This window comes from Centroberyx gerrardi, chromosome 20, assembly GCF_048128805.1.
Source record: "Centroberyx gerrardi isolate f3 chromosome 20, fCenGer3.hap1.cur.20231027, whole genome shotgun sequence".
Classification (NCBI taxonomy): Eukaryota; Metazoa; Chordata; class Actinopteri; order Beryciformes; family Berycidae; genus Centroberyx; species Centroberyx gerrardi.
Window position 1 is genome coordinate 5,863,349 of NC_136016.1, and position 24,501 is coordinate 5,887,849.

The following is a 24,501-nucleotide window of genomic DNA, read 5'->3' on the forward strand; positions in this document are numbered from 1 at the left end:
ACTGTAGGTGCCAGCTGGGTGGGGTTTGCCAGGACAATGAGTGCAAGAACGTTTAGATAATCACAGGAAAGTATTTGAAAGCCAGTTTGGTGTACTTAGACAACTTAGCCTGAAAGGGGGTCAGATAGTGCAAGTGGGTCAACCATCATTAGTGAAACCGACATTTCTTACCTGTTTCTCCGTCTCCCTCTGACGGACTGTCTGCTGTCTGAGGAACGGCTGCTGCCCCCTCAGCAGTACAGCCAACCACAGTGATGCCTCCAAGCATGCCGTCCCCGCCTGCTGAGCTGCTATTGGCCGAGCTGGTTGTTGACATGCTGCCATCTCCCACTGGTCCCGCCTCCGAGTTCTGCGACACCTCCTCGCCAGCTGGGTAGTCCGTCTCTCTTGCACCTGAATAATAATATGCGTATAAAAACAAACATAAACAAAATCATGACATAACAGTAATCATGTCGTCCCTCATGAATGATGCAGTCCCTCTCTGGGCCAATCAGTAACAAATACATCACCTTGTTTTGACCTGTAATTTTGGTAAGCTGCATCATATCTCCAAGTTTAGTCAAAATGTGATCAGTGGTGTCTGAGATATGTGACACACTGACAAACAAACAAACAAAAGGAAGGAGACGGATTCATAGTTGTCACCCTGATTTCATTTGCGGGGATCAAAGAAAATGGAATGGGTTCATGTTGCAAAGCCACATTTGCATATCCAGACTCATTTCTGTATGTAGCTTATACCTTCTACACCATCTGTAAATTTCACAAGGTGATAGCTAACAATGTACATCGGCACGCTCTGCACGTTCCCTCCATCTGTAAATCTAATAATGCAAAAAGCTTATAATATGGACACAGTTCTGGTTGTTTGTTCTCCAATTTGTACACATGATGAAAATCTGCTTCAATCTGTAAATCCATCAGTGAATGCGCTGCATCTTTATTTATTTGCTGTGTTACTTTCAATTGGTTCCTTTGTTATAATTTATTGTATCATCTTCAGTACTCTCTTACTTGCCTTAATCTTATCTATATCCTATTCTCTGCTGCTGTGATGACCCAATTTCCGCAAAGGGATCATTGAAGTTTAATCTAATCTAATGTAAATATAAATAAATCACAGAAATAGCCCCTTCATAAAATAACATCCAACCTTCCCCTGTGTGGATTTGCAGGGACACTGATGCACACAGTCATCCACTGACCTGGTACGCTGGCGATGCAAAGGACATGGGAGTTGCAAACAAAGAAGCTCTCCAGGATGTTTCCAGGCTGGTTGGCGTCAATGACGATGACTTTAGTGGTGGCTTGGGTGCTGGTGCAAATCCACACCAGCGACGACAGCTCCTCCTGCTGCCGCAACTCCTTCTGCTGCTCCTGCACACACACAGACGAAGGAAGAGATGAGAAAGAAGTGTTCGGTACACTTGTTAATATGAAACATTATGTGTATGTGATTATGTGTGTGTTTTGTGGCAACAGTTACACTTTCAACATGATTTCTGAGATTTCATTTTTTTTTTATATTGCTGTACGTCCACAGTTGACCTGTACAGCTGTTATGAGTCTCCTGTGGCTGTATTTATTCATTATTTAAAGTAACCCCCCCCCCCTCCATCTATTTACATTGCTTGTATACGTATTGTGGCTGGACTGGGAATAGTCTACATAGAATTCAAAATCATAGTGAGTCTGCACAACTTCCATATCTGGTTATGAAGATCCGACAGAAATGTGAGCAAAAGCGGATTTTTGGGTGTCCAGACCTGTCACTTAATGCATTCTGGCATGACTGGATGATATGATGATAAGTTTCACTGAAATTATACGCATAACCATAGCCTGTGTGTGTGTGTACCTTAAGTTCCTGATCCAGTTTCTCCAGGCTGCTCTGAGATCCTATCTTCCTTTGAGGGCTCGCTGGTCCAGGCACATCGCTGTAAAACACACTGGCTCCAACGATTGAACCTCCGTCTCGGGTTTTCCCACCAGACAGGTTCACACCCGCAGCGCACCACAGCTGCAGCACAGACACACAGTTACCACAGTCAAATACAATGTGATATCCATACAACGAACTAGTATTGTATCCCTGACCACAGCTACATAATAACAGTCTGTCAACATTTCATTTATTCATTTAATTCTTCAGTGTTTTTTTTGAGAATGAATTCTTCATTTAAAAAGCTAGTAATGTATCCCTGAGTTTCTCCTCCCATCGAATAGGTGTGGTGGATCTCCCTGCCATAAGGAACTGCTAAGGCACCTAAACAGATTTCATTAGTCTGGGTTTCAATGGAGAGATTTAATATCCCATGATGGCCTAAATGCTGTTTCAGAGGCGTTACCACCCTGACAAGAATACAATTCTGGGGGGAAACACTGAATACTTGTATTTTTCTTGCATGAAAATGGTCAAATTTAAAGACATTGAATATGGGTAAAATGTATTGGCTATCAGCAGCTTTAATCCAAAACTACCAGTATCGCTCTTCATAAACCTGTACTGGTCAGACACTAGCAACATAACAACATGACTACTTAATGTTGAAGATGAAAGCTAACAAGAGATTCTGTACACAAACAGTACAATGAGTGCACACCACCAAAGCAAGTGCCAGTACCTTCATAGAAGCATCTTTCTCATCCAGCGGTCTGAGGTAGACAGGTACAGGTAGATTCTTGCTCTCTGTCTGACCACCGTTGGCCACCTGAAACATCATTACAACAGAGGGAACTCACAGCAGCTCTTGCATTACGACAGTTCTACAGTACAATAGCAGACTGAGTATACAATAAGTGCTATTATAGTGGTTGTTGTCCCCGTCTCCATACTTTGTACTTCTTGGGCAGGCTCCAGCCATAAGCCTGCACCCTGCCGTCCTCCTTCTGGACATGGTCTTTGACCTGCTGGTACTGCGCCCTCTTCTGCTCTCGCCTGGACACCACGTTATCAGTCACCGTTCTGGGGACAGAACAACAGGTTGTTAAGAAAGACATCTATTGTTGGGCGATCAGGTTTTCCCCAAAAAATTAGGCTGAACAAGACCATGACTTATTTGATTTTGTTCAACTCAATTCAATTCAGGCATTTAGTTTGATTAACCATTCTTAACAGGATGTATACAGAGTGGTGACTGCTGCCAAAAACACAGTCTACAAAATAAAGCTTACAAGTTAAATGACAATATTGTGGTACAACTTCCTGCAAGTAATATCAAACCAGTGCTGTATGCATGAGTGAAAATATTTTTTTTAATTTACTAGCTATGTATTGGATTATATTGGAAATCTGATTGTGCAAGTTGATCTAAAGCTTTGTCTAAGAGGGGGACAGAGGCATTACAGTATCAAATCTAATTTGCCATTACTGAACATCTGTTCTGTTAGGAGATTCAATATAACTTTGAACATAGAAATGACAACCCTATTCTATAAAGTATCCTAAAACAGTTACTATGATCATGTTCACATTTCTACTGCCAAAAGTTTACTCTAAAACCACAGGTAATAGTGCACGACCAAATGACCCATAATCTTATGTCTCCCTACTGCAACACCATCAAAAGGAGCATGCCCAACAGCCAGTTATGGCATCAATCCTAAGAAAATGGCATAAATAAGCTAGAATAGTAAAATAAACAACATAAATAAATAAAGGTTCCTTTAATTTGACATGGAGCAAAAAAAAAAAAATGAAGACAAACAAAACCGTAATGCTCTCAGATGGACTGAAACGTTTGCTCAAATAAAAAGAACCTTTTTTTATCTTAGCTTCTTTTTTTTACGTTTGATGCCCTAACTAGCTGGTGCGCAGGATCATGTTCCCTTTTGATGGTGTTTTTGTCTATGCTTTTGAGCCAATGCACCCAAAATAATCACTAGTGCCGTATTCAACACAGGTGCAGTATCAAATGCTTTTATTCACAGTCCTCGCTGCATGACTCACTCCTCGTTGAGGAAGTCGAAGGCTTTGCTCTTGTCGCTGGGCAGCTGCTGCAGGGTGCTGCTCCTCTTCTTGACGGACGGCTGGATCTGAGAGGTGGGCGCGTTGTACTTGACGTTCACCGGGGCCTCCGTCGACGGCTTCTTGGCGGCTCCGCCCGACGAGCTGAACAAACGGCTGAAACTGGAGGTGTAAGGCCGGGGAAGTGGGGAGGGAAAGAGAAAAGAGCACACAGAGACAAAACGTATAGAGGGGTGGACACAAGCAACAGCTCCAGCGGAAGAGGTAGGGTTCAACAGTCAAGGGTCAAAAGTCATGAAAAAGGTTCCCTAATCCCTTCCCGTGCCAACACACCATGCTGACTTTCACTCGGGCAGCAATCCCACCTATATGCTTATTCCACCGTATCTGTTAGCTGGATTAGAGCCCGCCCCCTCCCCTAAGAGCCGGGCATCAGAGCAGGTCTCCACTCAGAGAGATGGAGAGCAGGGAGTGCAGGGTTAATATTGTACGCTGACTAGGCAGTTAGTCAACAACACAGAGCAGAACAGGCCTGAACACTAACACTTCTCACTCCCCCCTTAACTCTACAGCAAGTGCATAAGGTATTCATCATGCTTCACTTGAAAATTGATCATACAGCATCAGAGGTATAATGTGTCTATTTCGATTTGATAGCGGCTATATCTGTAAATTGATAAAGCAAGTCATCTCTCTTATGGCTAATCTGACTTCATTCCTGACCATCACACTGTAAGAAAACCCTTTTCTCCCCATATTCCTCCCTTCCCTCCCCTCTCCATACCAACCCTCCCAACACACCTTCTGCACACAGACACCACAACATCACAACATCAGGCAGGATATAGAGGGACACAGAGAAACAGGGCAGGAGAGAACATGGATTTATCAGAGAGATTGTTTTTGCTTCTCTCCTATGCACCCATTTCCAAATCCCTTTGCCACAAACCAGCCCCAAATACTGTCCTCATTCCCAAAGTCCCAAAGTCATTCCCAATGAAACTCAACAAAGGAGAGCCGATCAGGAGACGGCACTTCACAGCCTTTCAGATTCTGTCCCACTGTGAGCAGCAGACAAGCTTAAAAAGGCTTTTTGTCTTTGGATGAATTGTTTAAAAAGTGTCTTTAGGTAGGCTGCAAAGCATGTCCCCGCTCCCGCCACGAGAGGTTTCACCATGCTTGACGTTCTTACAACTTGCTGTGACTTTTAATGAGGAAACAAAAGCCGAATCTGACAGCGAGGCGGCTCAGATCTAAGATCAAAGCCGCCGTTCCCTGGCTGGCTCTCCTTTGGTAAGAGTTTGATGTCAAGATGAGAGGATCAGAAGCCAGTCAAGATGGGCACCACTAACATGTCAAAGATTTACCTACATCCTGGAGAAAACAATCACACAACATGAAATAAAGAGAGAAAGGCAATGTGAAAAACATAAATCACATAGTAATCACACAGAGTTGATGGCATTAAAGAGGTCATGTAAAAAGAGGAGAGGAGCTTACAACTGCCAGAGACTGGATTTCTTCTTCTCTGTGAGCGCTGGGTTCTCCCTTGATGCCCTGAGAGAGAAAAGTCACTTTAAATCAAATCAAAAGCTGCTTAGACGGGGTGTGGCCATAACATACTGTGATCTGGATATATGAGCCAAGCTTAGGTTTAGAACATATACAGTGTTAATAGTACAGTACAATACAATACAGTAACTCTCTGCACAGCTGAGGAATAGCTTATGTTTAACCACGGTGACATTACAAATCAGTCTATTCTGATGTGTTCATACATGTGGATGGATATGCGTGTGGTCTTGCAGCTGTATGTCCACACTGTGTACTGAGTTGTGTGTTTGATAGTTGTAATATGCACCAGTACATCCCTCCGCTCCTGCCCTGTCCTCACCGGATCATCTCTGTCCATCTGACGGCCTCCTGCAGCTCCATCAGCCTCTCCTTGTACTGGTTCCTCTCCATCAGGACTCTGGCCATCTCCACCCTGGTGAAGCGCTTCCTCTGCGCTGTGGGCACATCGCTCTGAGGGGACAATGACACTTCTGAACCACTATTCACAGTCTATGAATGTGAATAGTGTGAATGAATATACAGGTTCATTCATGGTAAATTGGTGTCATTTTGGCATTTTAACACAGTTAAAACCCATGCGCCCCAGGCTCCAGCCTAAAGATGTTGAAAGTCGGCTCAAGATATTAGCATGAGCCTTCAGAAACCCATATTTGTCGAATCCTTGCATAAACATAACCCACATAGACAACACAAACACTCACATCGTCCTCATTCTCGTTCTTGGTCTTGTGTTTGGCCTCCTCCAGCTCTGCTCGCAACCTGCAAGTGAGCACACAGATTATGAGTCTTCAACATCCATGTCGATACACGCTCAAATTACAACATGTAAACAGGTGGACAGACAGCTTTGCATTTCCTGTGATCGAGCCCAGGACCCAAACGACTCACTTCTTGAGTTCCTCCTCTAATTCTTTGTTCTTCTCCTCCAGTTTTGTCTTGGCCTGATTGACGGCGTCCAGCTCGCCTTGCAGACCCTCCTTCTCACATGACAGCTCGTCCACCCGCGCTATCAGGTCGTTCTTCACCACGTTCAAAGCGTTTCTGAACACGAATACACACACACACACACAAATTATCATGTGATCTCTACATTGAACAGAAGGTGGCAGCATTGTACTATTTGTAGCACTCTGTCAAACCCACCTCAGAAACAGTACTTGGTAACTTAACAAGTAGTAGAACTGAAGAACCAGCATTTTTCTTTTGCTGAGTCTTATGATACCAGCCATTTGATCTCAGCTCCCTTGGCTTTGAAAAGATGAAAGTGAAACCTCTACAGTATAGTTATAATGGAAGAGCACTCACTTGGTCTCCAGCAGCTGGGAATTCTCTTGGATAAGATGTTCCACCTCCCGACCCATACCTGAAACGTCAGCAATAATATGAACACAAAATAAATGTTTCATCTTCTCACACGCACCAACATGTTATCATAAAAAGGGAAAAATGTAAAAATCTGTGACAAAATCATGGCAATTAACAGGTGTTTCTCATGTCTGTCCTAAACTGACATGAGGTTTTCTCATTCTTACCTAGGAAGTTGTAGTCTGAGAGTCATGCAAGGGATGATGCAGATTAGACAGAGGTTCATGAGACTGAATAGCTACAGAACAACACACTGAACAACATTCCTGTAGGCTAAATGGTCTCATTTGGACTTCTCTAGTCTATTACAGGACTACACTTAACCGCACAGCAGCACCATTCTAATCTATTCCAATGCATCCATAGAGAGTCACAGAGGGAACTGAAACAGAATAGAGAATCAGGGAAACGGATGAAACGAGGAGCCGGTGAAGAGATCTAGAGGGAAGGTAATGATACACACCAGAGAACTCATCTGTGAGGATGAAAAATCAAGTGGGCCAGACAGCCAAAGAAAAGACAGTTAAGAGATGATGATAGCGTGTGGATGATTTAACAGCTTGTTGGTGGTTCTGTGTAAAAATAGAGATCGTGGCTGCATCGTAATGCCAAGTCCTAGAAGAGTGAGGCTTCTTACCCAGCAGGTCGGCCCCTTCGTCCACGTCTCCTATAAGGTCGTTTCCTGCTGAAGACAGCTCCTCAAACAGAGATTCAGTGTTACGGTCAAACGCCATGTTCTCTATGCCGCCTTTAGTTGGCGTGCTAAAGGAGGGAAAGGAAAAAAAAGATGGACAGATGAGCAGGGGAAGAAAATCTGGAAGATGGGAGCGTGAAATGTATATCGATGCGATTCTTTTGCTGAATGCTGCAATCAGGATACATGTGAACAACTTTTACAACTAAATTTTGTTTTTACAGCACTTAAAAAAACAATTTCACTGAATGTGAACAATGGGATGATACCGGATGGACTTTGCTTAGTTTGAATATAATGAAAGGTTTTTTTTCAGTGTTCAACTTGATTTATAGTCTTTTCCTCTTACGACAAAGAATTGCAGCCACGTGCACAATGCAACATTTTTCCACCAATTGTGCGGCCCTAATGATGATAATAAATCTAATAATCTGTCCCCTACCTTGTTCCTCTGCAGCCACCGAGGTCCATGTCCAGTTCAGGAGTGGACTCTATGATGGCCTGCACCTCAGACTTCTCCAGGTTGTCTGTTCCATCTAGTACGAGTAGGAGAGAGGGAGATATGATTAGTATCTTTCAGTGAGAATACAAACACATACAAGTCTGATTCACATCCTTCCCTCTGTACAAAACACCAAACTTAAAGGGGAAATAAGTACAGTTTTTACTGTCCCACACCATAAAATGATAGATTGATAGAGTTATTCATCAATGCCATAGATTTCTGGCTGTCAAAACTTTCTGACCCTTATTCTCTTTTTTGTTGGAACAGCTCCCTGCCCATCGGCATTTCAAGACACACAGAGACTTCAATGTTGTTGGAATTCTTACTGGTTGTATAGAGGTCATAGATTACTTAAAACCCCTTTAAACATCACTGACAAACTGTTGTAACTGCAGTACTAACCATCGCCTGTGAGAGGCGTAGTGGCAAGGTGACCACCCTGTCCAAGCTGACCCTGCTGACCACCTTGCACTGCTGAGATGTTCTTGCTGCTGTCCGGCTTTCCGCTGTTCCAGTCCAGGTTCTTGTTGAGACCGTCTGAACCTTCCTGGTCCCGGAGGGGCGTGTCCACAGACTCCATGGCAACATCGGAGGCAGCAGCAGACGTGGGAGTCACCGCGTTGGATGCTCTATCATGAGGAGACATCGGTGTGGTGGACTGGGAGCTACCGCTGCGTGTAGATGTGGGGGTGTTGGATTTGGAGGTACCACCCTGAGAGGACAGCGAGGTGTTGGATTTGGATCCAGTTTTAGAGCCGCTTCCCTGCTTGGTTGGGGTGCCGGACTTGGAGCCTCCGCGGCTCGCATTCGACATTTCATCCTTAAAGATGGAGGAAGAGGAGGTGCAGGAGGAAGAAGGGAAAGGCAGGAAGTCGACAACAAAGGATGGAAGAGAGGAAAGATATGATCGTCATGAGGTCAGGTCTGCTTGTTCATTTACATTATGTAACATTATGAACATTATGAACGGTCCTTCTTTTCAGCTGTGAATGCAGGTAAAGTGCATCTCAACAATGATGGTAATATGCAAACCAAACTCAATGGCACAAGCTAAAAATAACATAACAATAATATCACTCCATTCACAAGGCAAACTCATAATAAAAAAAAAAAATCACATATAAAAACAAAAACCACTCTCCAATTCTTTACACTGTAACCATTATAGCACTACATTAGCACTATGTTAGCAAAGAAATCAACACTCCATCAGTTAAAATTGGGCCATATTAATGGATGCTGTGTGCACATTGCCATGCAGCCTAACCCACCAAAAACACAACACTATGACCAAAACACCACATGCAACCAGGACCCTCCACCTCCTCATAAATCTAATCCATTCTGGTAGAAGTACTGCAATCAAAACAATATTTTAAATGGCAATACAATCTCGTGATGTGCAAGTGAATCCTGATATCGCTCTCATTGATACTGGAAGCTACAAGCTATTGACTCATCTCATACTGTAAAAATGTGTCATTCTGCTGCTCTCAAAGATCAATTTTGAGGACAGCTCAATAGAGGTGGCAGGTCAGTAGCATGCAGTTGTCAGTGAGATATTAGATAATCGCCTGTATATGTTGGCATCACAGCAATGTCTACACCACAGCTACTATGAAACATACAGAACAAAACTTGGTAGTTTGGTAGATGCCGGGGTTATAGTTTCTGTACGACTGATAGACAGGTCTACCTGGTCCTGTTCAGCCTCCTGATTGGGCAAATTCGCCTGCGGACTTTCACCTTCCACTCTGACTGGGGAGACTTGTGCCTCCAACTGATCAAGAGAGGTATTACAGTTAAGACCTCACGTAGCTCACAATGGACTCAAATCATTATCATTAATCTTTAATAAAAATTCATCAGTTAAAAAGGATCATGACTGAAAAATAAGCCATGGGGGGATGTGTGATAATACAGGTGAATAGGAGAGAAATGAATATCAAGCGAAAGCAGAGGCTTAAAAAACAATTTAACCTGGAAATACACTGTACAATTGTTGGGTAAGTTGTGTGGTCTCTTTACATTAAACAGGGATGTGGCTGGAACACAAAAGAGCGGGAAAACAATAATCTTCCATTAGAAATGAATGGAAGGTGTGTGTCCCAAAAACCTAGCGAGATATCTCAAGGGGGGAAAAACCTTGAAAAATCACATCTCTGAAAACGAAGCTGTGGGGAAAAGATTGTAGTTCATGACCAAACTGAGTAGTAAGCAGTATTTATGGCTTCCTCTGATACAGAAGGTGACCTGGCAGGCGAAGGCTTTCCCTCGAAATGATGAACTGGCATTTACAAGGTCGATCAAACACTCTAAGGTTTCATCAGTTTATAGCAATGGCATGTTGTATGGAGCTTTCTGCCTGAAGGTGAGACATACTCTGAGATTATTATGAGGCACTTCATCTAAGCCCTTTGAATGATGCGGCATGCTCATTTTCCAACCCTGTTTGGGTTTGATCCATTAATACCAGCGGCTTCAGTCCTATAAATAGCACAATGACTGATGGGAAAAAAACAAAAAAAACAGTCAATCAGCACAACAACAAAACACCCATAGGGATCTCTCTGTCACCTTGAAGAGCAGGGGAGGTTGCAGCACTTAATTAACATACGGTAAGCTCTTCTTCCCTAAGGCAAGTGTTGGTTACATCAATTCAAGTCAAACACACTGAAAAAACAGTACAGAGAACTCTCTCTGTACTGGTTTTTCAGTGTGTATTCTCTCATTTTCAGTGTGTATTCTCTCATTTTCAGTGTGTATTCTTCTCTCATTCAAAGTTTTTCGTTTCCTTTTCTTGTTTTCCTGTTCATCTCTCCTCCTCTTTCTACCCCTATCCATTCGTCTCTCTCTCCCCCTCTTTCTGGCCTGATGGGAGTATCTCCTCTCACATCCCTTGTCTGCATGCTGGCGTCACTCTCTAGTGTTGCTATAGTAGCACGGACCAGCCAATCGGAGGCAAGCTTCACTCCTCTGCCACTCTGATAATAGCTATCCCTAACAAAAACCTTGAAAACACTCCACTACCCCCCCATAACCTCCAGAGAGTGAGAGGGATCATTAACTGTAAATCTTTGGAAAATGTCAAGTCAGAGGCCATAACACAAAGGCATCCCTGTGTATCTGTACTGCGGGAGCCTGGTAAAACTGTGTGTGTGTGTGTGTGTGTGTGTGTGTGTGTGTGTGTGTGTGTGTGTGTGTGTGCGTGTGTGTGTGTGTGTGCAGAGTCTGAGTGTGTGAGAGATTCACTCTGACACCTCTATTGTACTGTAAGACTCTGAGCTAGGTGCTCAAAAAAAAGAAGTTCAACAAAAAGAAGGGAGACATTCACAGCAGGACTACTGGACAAGAGATTCTAATAATAGAGATTAAAATAACCCTGCTTTGGGGCTAAAAGCAGGCATTATATATATATTTAAAACAAAAACACATGATGGCAGTTTGTGTCCTTGCTCACGTCTAACAAAAGGCTGATTCTATTCCTCAAAAGGACAACATCAAAACCTAAGTAATTTGAGAAGAACGAGTGAATTCGGTGATTACTTAACCGTGCTATTTTTGTGAATCCCCAAGCGCCTCGACTGCCAGTTATGAAGGAATCTGACACTGCCTCTGTTAACCTGAGTAAAATTTGGGTTACCAAAAGCCAAAACACTTCCTCCGTCTTATGATCTTATGACCCCCGACTAGTGTAATAACAACAAATGAATACTTAATAGGTAGTCATTAATATTCATGATGGAGCCTCGCTCGCAGCATGGTTTCCAACAGCAACAATGTGAAGACACTCTGTCCTTTCCCCCTCCCTTGAGGTTAAGGCAGGCCCCCGAATGGTACCACTTCCTCTGGTTTCCTGGGCCCCAAGCCACCCCATTACACACACACACACACACACACACACACACACACACACACACACACACACACAAGCTGCTTATAAATTCTGGACACACGGACCAATCCTTCCTCTCTGAATAGAATTGTACTCTTTCCTTGGCCCTCCCTGGCATCAAGTGTTCACATTTTGTTTCCACACACTGTCTGAAGTGAACTAGCAATGATGTCATCACTCAGGTCCCTGGGAAGCACTAGTAGCCAATTTACAACAGTAACTTTACACTTTACAACTGAATCAAGACTTCAAAGCAGGACCTGTGTGTATGTGTGTGTATGTACGTGTCATACCTTGAGGCTAGTGTTGGACCGCGGGTGACTAAGGTCGTTGAATTTCCAGGGTTCAGACGGGGTTTCCACAGGTTCCCTCTGGAGGTCAGGGGTCATACCATCAGTCCCAGGAAGTGGGAATATTCCCATGGAGATGGGACGCTCCTTCCTGGTTACAACCAGAGAAAAAGAAAGAAGAACAATGATTCAAAAGGATAAGAGCAATTCTGAATTAAAGGAATACACCATGTTTTTGGAGATTGTCCCATTGGTCAATTTACCTGTTAAGTGATGGGAACATGGACACTAAAATCATCCATGTGTCCACGGTAGAGCATGTGCTCTGGTGCGCCACGCTAACACTTTAGCATACACCATGTTGAGTGATAGTAGGCAATTAGCATTATCTCAAAAGTGAGAAAATGAGAACTTGTAGCAGCTCTAAAGCTAAATGTAATCTTGATTTGTGGCCAAGTCTGGCAGTTTTCTGAAGGGCTTTGGTTAATTTTAGATGAAATATGATATAAAAATAATGTACTTACCAGGGACTATACAGTATTCTCTGTTCACATAGTAAGTGTAGGTGGAAGGTGACGATGTCTATGTTCTCATCACTTAACAGGTAAGCTGACCAAAGGGTCAATCTCTCAAAAACTTTGGTAGGAAGGGGGATTGCTGCTCTGAAGCATGGTGCTTAAGTTAACAAGAACATACGATTTATAGTTTGCAATAACCAGTGAAAGGTATAGAATGCATTCCACACCATATAAACCCAGTTGGACGTTTTCATTAGAGTCTGAATGTTTTGGCCTTCCCTCTTCATGGGTCTCTATAGAGAGTGTGACATTCGTAGAATGGGTTATAGTGTGGGGTGATGAATAAGGATTTTTTATAACAGCTACTTAACTAAGCCTGAGGTCTCTTACATAACAGGTTAAACATTCTATTTACTTCACCAAAACAATATTGGTTGGCCCATATCTAGTCAAAGCAATGCCAATATTGTTTTTTGAATAGGCTTCATAACAGCCAAGTAAAAATGCAAACTCAGCCACCTTGATATGCAGAGGAAGTGTCAGACTTCAGTTAGACTTCAGACAGAAGTTTCCACTGCACAAGTTTAGTCAGCCTGCATTTAAATTAGTCAATTTCCCACTGCAGTGGTAGCAGATCAACATAACTGATATTCATTACAGAGCCACAACAAAACTAATTGCAAGACATGATTAAGTCGAGATTTCACAGAGAGGTGTTTTGGCAAAGTCTTCCCTGGAGATAGTTTTGCGCTGAAGTGGTGGGTGGTGATATCAAGCCGGGTGCATCATAAGCTCCATTACCTCCAGCCTATTAGCTGAAGCAATAACATTTGTATCTGTCTCTATGATGGAGCTGCATTCTGCTATCTTTGTAATTGGAAGGAGGTCAGCTGAAGGACTTCACACAGTAGTGGGGGCACATCGGCAGCAAGAAACACCTGTTAGCTTCACCAACCCTCATAATAAAACTCACACAAACATTTAGTAGCACACGCTCACATGGAGTAAATACATACACGCACACTCAAACTTCCACATAACCGCATAAACTGTAAGCACTTTCAGACCAACAATATCCAGTACATCAAACCTTTGAAATAAACCTGCCTAACCATGATCAACTTTTAGAGCTCCCACTTCAAGGGAACTGGTACAACAGCTGCCATTCGCACTAGGTATCAAAAGGTACAGTGGGACCAGAACAATGGCTGCCATGGTGAAAAGAGCAGGCGGCAAGCAGCAATGAAAAGCAGCAGACGCTAAACAATAGACACACCACCATATTGAGAGAGGCAGAGGTCACATGCAGGCCAGTGATAGTGGTGACCAATGCCGCCTTTTGTTATTTGGAGTGAGTGGCGGAGGTAAAAAATCATGTGCTCAGTGACAGTTCTCCAGCTCCTGTTTAGTCTTAGTCTAACGATCAAAAAGGCTAAATTAGATGTTTAATAAACTCAGAATACATAAACAACAGCTATCGACTCTGCTGCATAGATATTCTGAGATGGGATTGTCTAAGGTGGTACAGTTTTCTCTATTTGGCTCCCTACCATCTCTCTCTATTGACCCATTTTCAGCAGGCAGTCTCATACTGTCTGACTACAACAGCCCCCACATGGCAACAACATAGTGACTGCATGGCTACCAAACTGGCAGTACGGAGATGGAGATTATAGTGGACTGGAGAGATAAATTAAGATAGAGTATCACTCTCAAACACCTATGCACTAAGATACACATACACACACACACAGCTGTACCTGCTGGGTCTGGGTAAGGAGGGTAAGGAGGGCAGGGCAGGTAAGCCGCCGGTAGAGACGGAGTAGTGAACCAGCAGCAGCACTGACAGAGACACCAGTACAGCAGAGTTGATGACAACCGCTCCCCCCACGAAGCCAAACACAAACAGCAGCATACACCCGGGGCTCATGGCCCCCCCAGATCATGGCCCAGTGCCCCACCAGGGACCAGGGGGTAGGGGGGCGCAGCTGGTGAAAGCAGAGCAGGAGGGGTCACTGAAGCACCAAAATAACCCCGGCGGACCTCTGCTGTTGTTAATTGGAGCCCAAATGACTGTAATTACGCCTAAAGATGAGGTGAGAGACGCTGTATCCGTCTAGCTGGGTGGTGAGCGGGTGCCAGCGCTATGGAGGAGTGGGAAGTGAATGCTGCAGCTCGGTGGAGAGGCAGACAGAGAGTGAGAGCAGGTCAGAGCGATCTCCCGGCAGCAGTCACAACAACCGTAATCCCGGTGGCTTCAGCGGCGGTAGCAGCAGTGATTGATTAGAGCGGAGCGGTGCCAGAGACAGCAGAGCAGATCATCCGCAGAGAGGGGAAAGAGAAAGATGGGAGGCTCTGGCTGGCAGCAGAGCGGGAACAGCAGCTCCTCTCCTCTAGTGAATCCTCCTACGGCAGGTGATTCTCCTTTCCTTCCTCCTCCTCCGCTTCTTCCTTCCTCTGCCGAGCTGCGACACCGCTGCCGCTGTGCAGTCTAGAATACTCTGACGCTCTCCCTCTCTCACTCCGGTGGCACCCACCACCCCTCCCTCTCTTCTTTTCTCTCTCTCTCTCTCTCTCTCTCTCTGATGCTGAGGCAGCTCGTTCCATATGCCTCCTCTCAGCCTGTAGCTTATTGGCTGTAAAAGGGGGAGACCAAGCAAAGGGGGGGAAAAAAGCCTGTGGGAACTGGCAGTGTGTCTGCATTAAGTGGAGGAATAGTGTGGGGAATACAGGGTGCTGCCTAAATGCACAGACACACACGGTCCAATGGTACACTAAACAACATAGTCTAATCACGAACCTCCCCTAAATGCTAAACAAAATAATGTAATTATAATGTATACTTTACTGATTGACATGGGGAAAGAACCCTGAATTAGTGGTTAAACTCCATGTGACAACACTGGAAATGAATGTTAATTTTCACTAGGGGGTTCTGATGACCTCCGGCCTCGCTGCCATAATCTGCTCTGCTAGTGACTAGAGCATTGAACCACAAAGCACATCATCCCATCACAGGAGATTACTCTGACAACAGCCAAACAACTGCTCTGATTTACACAACATCCACAGCATCCTCTGTCCGTCCCGCCACATTCCACTTTCACCCCTTCCTACAGTAGCTCATGACAGTCTTTCTTCTCCATACTTTCTGTCCAAATCCTTTCATAACATCAACCTTTACCTACCAACAACTCCTACTATGTTTATATAATGAGGTTCTTTTCTTGCATTTAACTGATGCTGCTTTCCAATTCTCCATCCGTTCCTGGCTTGATGGTTTTTTTTGTTTTGTTTTTGCTGAGACAGGTTCCCTGACCTACTTCTGCAGAGCTCGCCTGTAGGTAAGACAGTGTGTGTAGGAGTGGAGCCTGCAGAGGTGAAAACACTGAATCCAAGTACTCCACTACAGGTGCACACATACAGTATATAATCACCCACATAGATAACTACATAAAAAACACTACAAGTGTCCATCTTCACAAGTCTTGAAAGACAAGATATTTATATATCTTACATATAAGATATTTTTCTTGAGTGAAAAATTCTGCCAAAGGGGGTGAGATAATTCCACTCGATTCCAATGCAGTTTCACTTATTTCAGGAATTTTCAAGAAATAAGTGTCAATATCTTGAAACAAGGCAGGATAAGGCAGATCACTTCACTAGTATCAAGAAATGACACTTAAAAAATAAAATTTCAAGTCTCAGATTAAATAACTTGTTAAGCTTGGTATTTCCTGCAGCAAGCTCAGACTGAAAGTGCCAGTGCCCAGCAGTGTGCTTCAGTGTTTCAGAATAAGAGCACTGATCTAGACTGAGCTCTGCCATTAAAGATCAGAAGGGAGAAGATGTTCAAGGAGAACCGAGGAGCGGTCCAAGATCAGAGCTCCCTCTATGTGAGGGTCAAGGCCAGTGACTTGGGAAATGGCACTTATTGATTCCCAAGCTCCTCTTATATTGACAGGGAGCGAATTGTGAATGAACAAAAGCAAAAAACATGATGTAGTTGGGTTGGGTTGTCTCACCGTGCTCTGGCTGATGTGCCCGTGTCTGAAGGCTCTGATACCGTCGTTGCATGTTGGTGTTTACTTCGCTCCAGGTGCTCCATGTAGCTGTGGATCATCTGGAAGGTATAGAACATACAGAGAGTGAAGGGATTAGCTACAAACTGTTTTCTTATTGATATATACAAAATCACAATCAGTTTACAAACTGGATGGCATGGGTGTGCATGGGTGTTTTATATATTGAAATCCTCTCTGATAAGTTAATTCATTGTATTTAACTCTCCTGAAAGCCTCCAATTCCCAAGGGAGTTGGACAAACAAGGTTCTACTACAATGCAATAATAAAAGACTGCAAAACTGAAACAAAACAATATTGAATGGTCAATGGTCATGAGAACTCCTGCCATTTTGAACAGTGATTAGTTACATATTAGCTACATTGTGTCTAAGCACAGCTGTGACAGTCAGGCTCACAATACACCATGTAAATGTACTGACAGCGTGTGTGTGACAGGTTTTATAAAGACTTCCATGTTCTTTATTCAGTATTATTCAGATCAACAGTTGGCTGCTACAGCCCGAGCGGTTTGTTTCGGCATTGGGGCATCTGTTAGTGATGCATTATGGATAACAGACCTTGGCAGGCCAAAGGCTTGACAGACAACATACTTTATGCTTGGATGCTTCATGTTCTCCGCTCCATCTCATAAAGTACCTTTGCTTTTCTATCCATTAAAGGTCATCCCTGTATCTCTAATTCTCTCTCTTCCTTTCATCCTCACTGTATTCTGTCAGTATGTTTTTAGAATACAATGTTTGCCAATATACTGAAAATTAAATACAGCAATAATTTAATTTACCATATTCAAACCACTTAGTTTATACTGTGTAGAAGCACCTTTGACTTTTCTCCCATTATTCCATGCACACTTGCTCAACCTTGGTTAAGTTGGATGGGGAGTCTGTGAACAGCTAAGGCATTATTACATTCTTGATCTGAAGCCATTCCAGTGTTGATGTGGCTGTATGCTTAGGGTCACTGTCCTGTTCGAACATAAATTGCTGCCCCAATCTAAGCAGCTTCTCTGGGATAATTTGCTTGTGTGCGGCTCCATTCATTGTTCCCTCTATCCCTAAGTCTCCCCGTCCCTGCTGCTGAAAAGCCCCCCCACAGCAAGATGCTGCCACCATCGTGATTCCTGGCAGGGATGGTGTTAGATGGGTGATAAAGTGTGCCTTATGTGCCTTATGGCCAGACGCATGACTTTGCATTATGACCGATGAGTTACATTTTTGTTTCATCGGACAACAGGATCTTTTGCCTCATGCTCTCAGAGTCTTTCACATGCCTTTTTACAAGCGCCAGGCTGCTATATCATGTGCCCTTTTTGCCCCCCAGTAGCGGCTTCCTTCTGGCCACCTCCGCACTACAACCCAGATTTGTGACTGCTGCACTGACTGCTATCCTTCCGGTTTGTTGTTGTGAACTCCCCAACACATTAGAAGTCGTTTTATACCCTTCCCCAGATCTATGCCTCCTCACGATTCTGTCTCTGAACTCGACACACAGTTCCAGGACTTCATGGTAAAGGTTCTGCTCTCATCTGTAGGACCTTATACAGACATATGTGTTTTTTACTGTATCATGACCAATCAGTTTAATTGGCCACAGGTGGACTCAAGCTGTAACAGATGGACTCAAGCCGAGACATGTAAAGGGCATTCAAAAGAATTTGAACTCAATCTGAAGTGTAACTGACATTGTACACTGTGGGGCTAAATACTTAATGACTCTGCTTTTCATTTTTAATTAATTTGTAAATAAAACAAATCAACTTTGACATTATGGGTTGTCGTGTGTGAATCAGTGACCAAAAATCCTAACTTTACCTATTTTGACCAAAAATCCTAACTTTACCTATTTTGACCAAAAATCCTCACTATCTATTTTGAACACAAAATGTGGAAAAGGTCAACAGGGTTGAATACTTTCAGAAGGCACTGTATGTGTGCAGTCACGGCACGCAAGGATGTGCAAGCACATACATGCACATATGTTTAATCAACTCACTCATGCACACACACACACACACATATCTTTATTCCAGTCCAGCATACCTCTGTGTGTCTCTGATGGAGGGAATTGTACTCCTTCTTGAGCTCTGCCTCTCTCTCCTCCAATCTGCTAACTGGATGAGAAAGAGGAAAAAATTACTTGAAGTACATATGATAAAACAGGCCATGGAATTCACTGAAAGCAATAAGGAACACTGTCAAAAGAGTCATTAGCCACCTGTAAAATTGCATAATTTCAAATAATATGTGATCTGATTGATGAGATTTCATTGATCAAACTATTCCACTGACGAATTATCTACCATTTTGGAGACTAGTATTTTACATCATTCAGTTCAGTGTTATTGGATGTGGTGGTATTATTAGCTCAGTCAAAAAAAGCAGTTGTTTAGAGTTGTAGTTGTAATACCACCTCAAAGCCACAAGAGGTCCTCGTGCACCTAGAAAGCAGTCCCCAACTTCCAAACAGAAAGCCTAGATCTGCCTTTTCCACAACTCTAACTCACAGAGTTATCCATAAAATCTTTTACAGTAACCAGGAATAAAGGCTCAGCCGAGGCTGAAAGAGCTCAGCCACTCAACTCAGAAACAGCAGAGCTGATTTTCAGAACCACATCACATAAGCATCTCTTAATCTGTGTGGGCTGACACATCAGCTCCTTCCGTCTCTGATTATGTAGGACTGAAAAAGTAACCGGCATTGGTGCATTTTATGTGGTCTGTAATCATAAAACTCCAAGGAAGTTCAAAGGATAGAATACACACGACACTCTCTCCTATAAAACCTAATCTGTTATAATCAAGTTAAGAACCACAGGCTACTACTACTTCTCAGTGTTACTATGAAAGGGCCACACACACACACACATACAGGTCCAACACAAATGAAGTACAGACCCATCTACGCAGCAACCATCCGTCCCAGTTATATCCAGCCCACGGACCACAACTTAGTTATTCCATTGTGTGAGCGGCTCTTGGCTGGCACTGGCTGTTTGTAGTCAAAACAGCCTTGTATTCAAATGCCCTCTCACAAAGGCCGACAGCGGAGGCACTAAAATTTCCCATCTGCTTAGTTACAATGGCTGTGCACCAAGCGCCAGTCGAGAGTTGATACAGCTAATTCACAGCACATTCAGTACTAAATGCTTCATGCTTCACAGCACAGGTTTCAAAATCCAAAATAGTCCTCTTCTCAGGTGTTTAACGGGGCTCAGGTAGAGAATTTGGAAGAACTCGACACCTACGCAATCAACGAAGAGCGACCGTCCAGACAGCAGCTGTATGGCATGATGCAAACTGCGATTCAGTGTGGTTATGAGAAGACTGATACAGGAACTAGCAGTGGAGGAGTAGAACAGAAATAACCTAGGTCAGATACAGAGGTGTGTGGAGAGCACAAGGAAGTGACCCTAAAGGAAAGCCCCACATGCAAAGCCTGAAAATCTGCTACTATGAGGACTTTCTGTGATATTATATTGTATTATATTATATTATATTATATTATATTATATTATATCATATTATATTATATTACATTATATTATACTGTATTATGGTTAAGCATTTAGTAACTTAGGGTTAGAGGTTATAGAGTGAATGTTGGTCAGTACAGTGGTACATCAATGTGTGTGTGTCCTCATTTTTATCTACTTGATTTTATCTCACCGTTTTATGATTCACATTTAGTTCAGAGTAGGCCTGGGAGGTAGGCCCATACCGTGTTGAAGGTAGAGCTGAGGTAGAACAATTAATAAAAAAATAAATACAAAAACGAAATCATAATATGAACTTCTGCAATTTCCAAATTGCAGAGGCTGCAATTAATTGCTTAAGAGAGAGGGGCGTCCAAATGGATGGTAATGTTTGGTCCATGAATCAAGTACAATATTAGTGAAAACCTTTCATCATACTCAAACTCAGTAAATCCTGCACACTGACATCTAGTTTTTTTTTTAACAAAATCTCTTTAAACAATTTTAAAGTTCTAAAAAAGATAGGATATGTTGTTTTGGCCTTATCTAGATATATAGATAGATCATTTGAGGATTGAAAAAGAGAAAAGATAAATATATGAGAGAGTGATGAGTGAGCAAAAGGTAAAACTGTGAGTGTGTTCTCACACATGCTCCAGTGGCATGATCCCACCCAGCTTACTGAAGTCACATTGTTACCATTTCGGTCCACAGAACTAAATACAGGCACCAATGAAACTCTGCGAATGACTCAAACAAAAAAAGGGGAAGTGTGACATCTTTGCTGAGAACTCTCAATATTTCCCCTAGCGTATACAAGGCTGATATTATGATCCTGCAGTGGAACAAACAGCCAGTCACACTCTGTCAAACACAGCGCAGTCATACGCATATCATGTGGGTTTCTTCTGATGCCCTGTGAAACGCAACATACTCTCTGTGGTACACTCTGAGGGCAGACTACATCGTTCTGATACATTTAAAAGGCCTTTCCTACTTCAAAACAAGACCAACACCACTAACGGTCAATTTGTTTTTACATGTACATTTTAGGCATTTAGCTGGCACTGCAGTGAGACTTATATACAGTATATACGGTATATATGTAGTAGAATAAGCTTCAATTCCTAGATCAGCAAAAATTATAAGCAACCAAACATAAAGTGCCTTAGTGCCCTAAAATATTCCTGAGACCATAGAACGACCATGCAAGAACGAAGCACTAGCAAAAGAAACAGAAAAGAATAAGAGCCGAGGAGGCAGATCAAAGGGATTTTTTTTCCTATATCTATGTCTTTATTCTCAATTAAATCTGTTGTTCATATCAGACTCCAAATTAAAATAAGAGGAGTTTGCAATTTAAGTTTAAATTAAACCTTCCTTGAATCTTTGAATATGTGCAGTCTATTCCATTACGGCTCATTTGGTAGACTTGGCAGGCGGCTCTCACAGTGTGATACTGATGGTCTTTATTCATTAGGGACAGGGGAGTCCATCTGCCCTCTGGCGCGTCAGGCTAACAAACAGTCACAAGACCTGCAAACAGTCGATGCCGCTCGGGGGGTATCACTGGTGTGCTTGTGTGTGTGTGTGTGTGTATGTGTGTGTGTTAGACTTGGGAGAGGACAGAGCTGCTACAGTGAACCTATGTATGTGAGAGAGACAAACGAACAGAGACAGAAAAAAATAAAGTGTGTGTGTTTGTGTGTATTTAGGCACCGGACTTACTCTGGTCTGCATAGTTTTTCGTTTTTAGCTCTAGCTGGCGTGTGTGTGACTCCAGCATCACCAGTCGACCCTGGAGATCCTTCTTCTCGCCCTCCTGGGAGTCCTCAAAGACAATGTACCTCTGCAGATAAAGAGAGAGAAGAACATGACATTTAATCATCAATGCGCTGAACCCAGCGTTAGCGTTGCGGACTTGTGGAGCGCAGTTTCAAGTGATGGCTTGATGATTTGTTTATGGCTGCAACAAGAGAGAGGAATCTGACGCATACAAGTGAGGGTCATTAAGTCAGTTCCTCTTTGTCCTGTGGGTCAAAGCCAGTCTGACATCGGCCTCACTCTGAATGACCTTACAATCACCACCATCGACGGCATCAAAACCTTTGAGTGTGAATGAAAAAGAGACAGGAGTGAAATGGAGACCTTGTGTGGTCTTGCCATTGTGTGTGTGCGCGCGCGCGTGTGTGTGTGTGTGATAAAGATCTAACCATGCAAACAGTGCTGACACTACTGGAAAAAAGGGACACAGCATATCTGTCTTCAGCTCCATTGTGAATGTTACTTAACCTCTCTGCACAACAGGTGCACAGCGCCAACTTCTTGGCACACGCACTAGCAGCCACGGTACAGCCTGCATGTGTGTGTGTGTGTGTGTGTGTGTGTGTATGTGTGTGTCTGCTCCTTCACAGTTGTCACGTCTGCGGTGGGAGGAAGACAGTGCATCATTCAGAGCCCAAATTGACCCTGAGATTAAAAGTTGAAACAGTGAGCTCACCCCCTCTCTCTAAGGACACGGACACACACACACACAGTAAGTTAGTAACAGTTGATGTCAAGGTTGGGTTTTTGATTTTCACAGCAGCAGCTGCCGCCAACCTCAGTCCTTCTCTCAGGGTGTCTACCGCTAAGAACCGTGTGACTGTAGCTGTTCATGTTTGTGTGTGTGTTGTAACTAACCAATGTTAATGCAGTATAGTTTTACAGTGTTTTGGACACTTTCTTGTTGTACCATGAATGTCCACAACTGTAGAACCTTGAAACATCTGAATCCTCCACTCTTGAAGACCAAGACACAAAATAAATCGTTATGATGATAATAATGTGATACTTAGGCTAATTGATCCCTGTCGGGAGATTTGTCTTTTCTCTTTCTACAAGGAGATCAGAGGTCAGAGGTCAGGGTCAACTACAGAGCAGCACCGGTGGATTCGGTACCTTGCTCAAGAACACTTCAGCAGGGCTCATGCCGGGTGACACAGGGGCCTCAGATGGTTTCTCTAACCACTAAACCACCCTGCTGCCCAAATATAATCCTGTTAACCCCCATTCCGCGCCAGTGGCAATTTACAAACACTTCGCAGATAGATGAAACTTTAGTGATCCCTTTGGGGAAATTGGGTCTGCAGGAGCAAATAATAGGATAGAGCAAAGAAAATAAGGGTATAAATAAAAACAGAGCAAATGGGAATATAAAACATAACCTATGACATTAGCACATATCAAATAAAAAATAAATGAATAAAAAATTATGGATTGGATATATGAATTTACAGCAGATTATGCGGGGTGTGCAACAGCAGTATAATATACTGAGGCAAAAAAAGAATCAAAATATGATATGAAAATATATGCAATGTGAAAATAAATAAAAATATAAAGATACATGCAATATAGTTACTGGGTCCCATTTCCCACATGCATATTTGCTCCAAGATATTTGTCCATTGACTTATAGAAGCAGAGGAAGATTTTGACAATGACATTGAAAGCGGTGCAGTCACACGACTGGTCATAGCCTAGAACAGTGAGACCCCTTTACTCCAAGTGATAAAAGGACAACAAATTATGGTTTTGTTGCCCTCTGGGTTGGTTGGTCCTCTCAGTGAGCGTCCCATTTATTGATACCTCAGCTGATCAGTTAAGTCAGGTGTCTGGCGACAGCTAAAGAGTGTGCTTTGCCTGTAAGCATGCAGTCTTGTGATGTGGACGTTCAGTATGGATGAGAGGCCCAGCGGTCTGCCCCTCAGCAAGAGATGAACAGTCATTTGTGGGGGGGGGGTCACCTGAGTACCCTGCTCCGCCTCCGGCCTATGGAGCAACAAGCAGGCTGTTCTTTATACTGACGTCACACCAAGACTGCAAGACTGTGAGATGGAAGTGATCTATGGAGTGTGCCAAAGATGTCTCTTCAAGATGTCTTTGTGAACTCTCTTAAAATAAAGCCTGTTTTTTTTTTTTTAAACCACAGGCCATTCAATCAGGGGCAAGACACTCTTCAATACCTGTAGCTATCCTACTTAAATAAGTAAAATTTGCATTATTGTGAAAATGTAACTTTTAACTATGAATCTTCATATTTTAGCTGCTATTTTTCACACGTCTCCCTAATGTTATTTTCATATG

General features: G+C 43.1%; 1 protein-coding gene across 1 annotated transcript in view; it reads right to left on the reverse strand.

The window, feature by feature from the left end:
• spag9b (sperm associated antigen 9b) overlaps window positions 1-24,501 on the reverse strand; it is a 40,517-nt gene that overhangs the window by 9,489 nt on the left and 6,527 nt on the right. The window contains exons 2-19 of the mRNA XM_078290615.1: window positions 22,102-22,222; window positions 18,941-19,011; window positions 16,841-16,938; window positions 12,298-12,445; window positions 8,512-8,929; window positions 8,047-8,140; window positions 7,548-7,672; window positions 6,851-6,908; window positions 6,434-6,586; window positions 6,247-6,304; window positions 5,865-5,995; window positions 5,471-5,527; window positions 3,953-4,126; window positions 2,839-2,968; window positions 2,628-2,714; window positions 1,862-2,023; window positions 1,209-1,380; window positions 172-393 (exon numbers count right to left, since the gene is read on the reverse strand). Coding sequence (XP_078146741.1) covers window positions 172-393; window positions 1,209-1,380; window positions 1,862-2,023; window positions 2,628-2,714; window positions 2,839-2,968; window positions 3,953-4,126; window positions 5,471-5,527; window positions 5,865-5,995; window positions 6,247-6,304; window positions 6,434-6,586; window positions 6,851-6,908; window positions 7,548-7,672; window positions 8,047-8,140; window positions 8,512-8,929; window positions 12,298-12,445; window positions 16,841-16,938; window positions 18,941-19,011; window positions 22,102-22,222 — 2,479 coding nt within the window. The remainder of the gene's footprint in view (window positions 1-171; window positions 394-1,208; window positions 1,381-1,861; window positions 2,024-2,627; window positions 2,715-2,838; window positions 2,969-3,952; window positions 4,127-5,470; window positions 5,528-5,864; window positions 5,996-6,246; window positions 6,305-6,433; window positions 6,587-6,850; window positions 6,909-7,547; window positions 7,673-8,046; window positions 8,141-8,511; window positions 8,930-12,297; window positions 12,446-16,840; window positions 16,939-18,940; window positions 19,012-22,101; window positions 22,223-24,501) is intronic.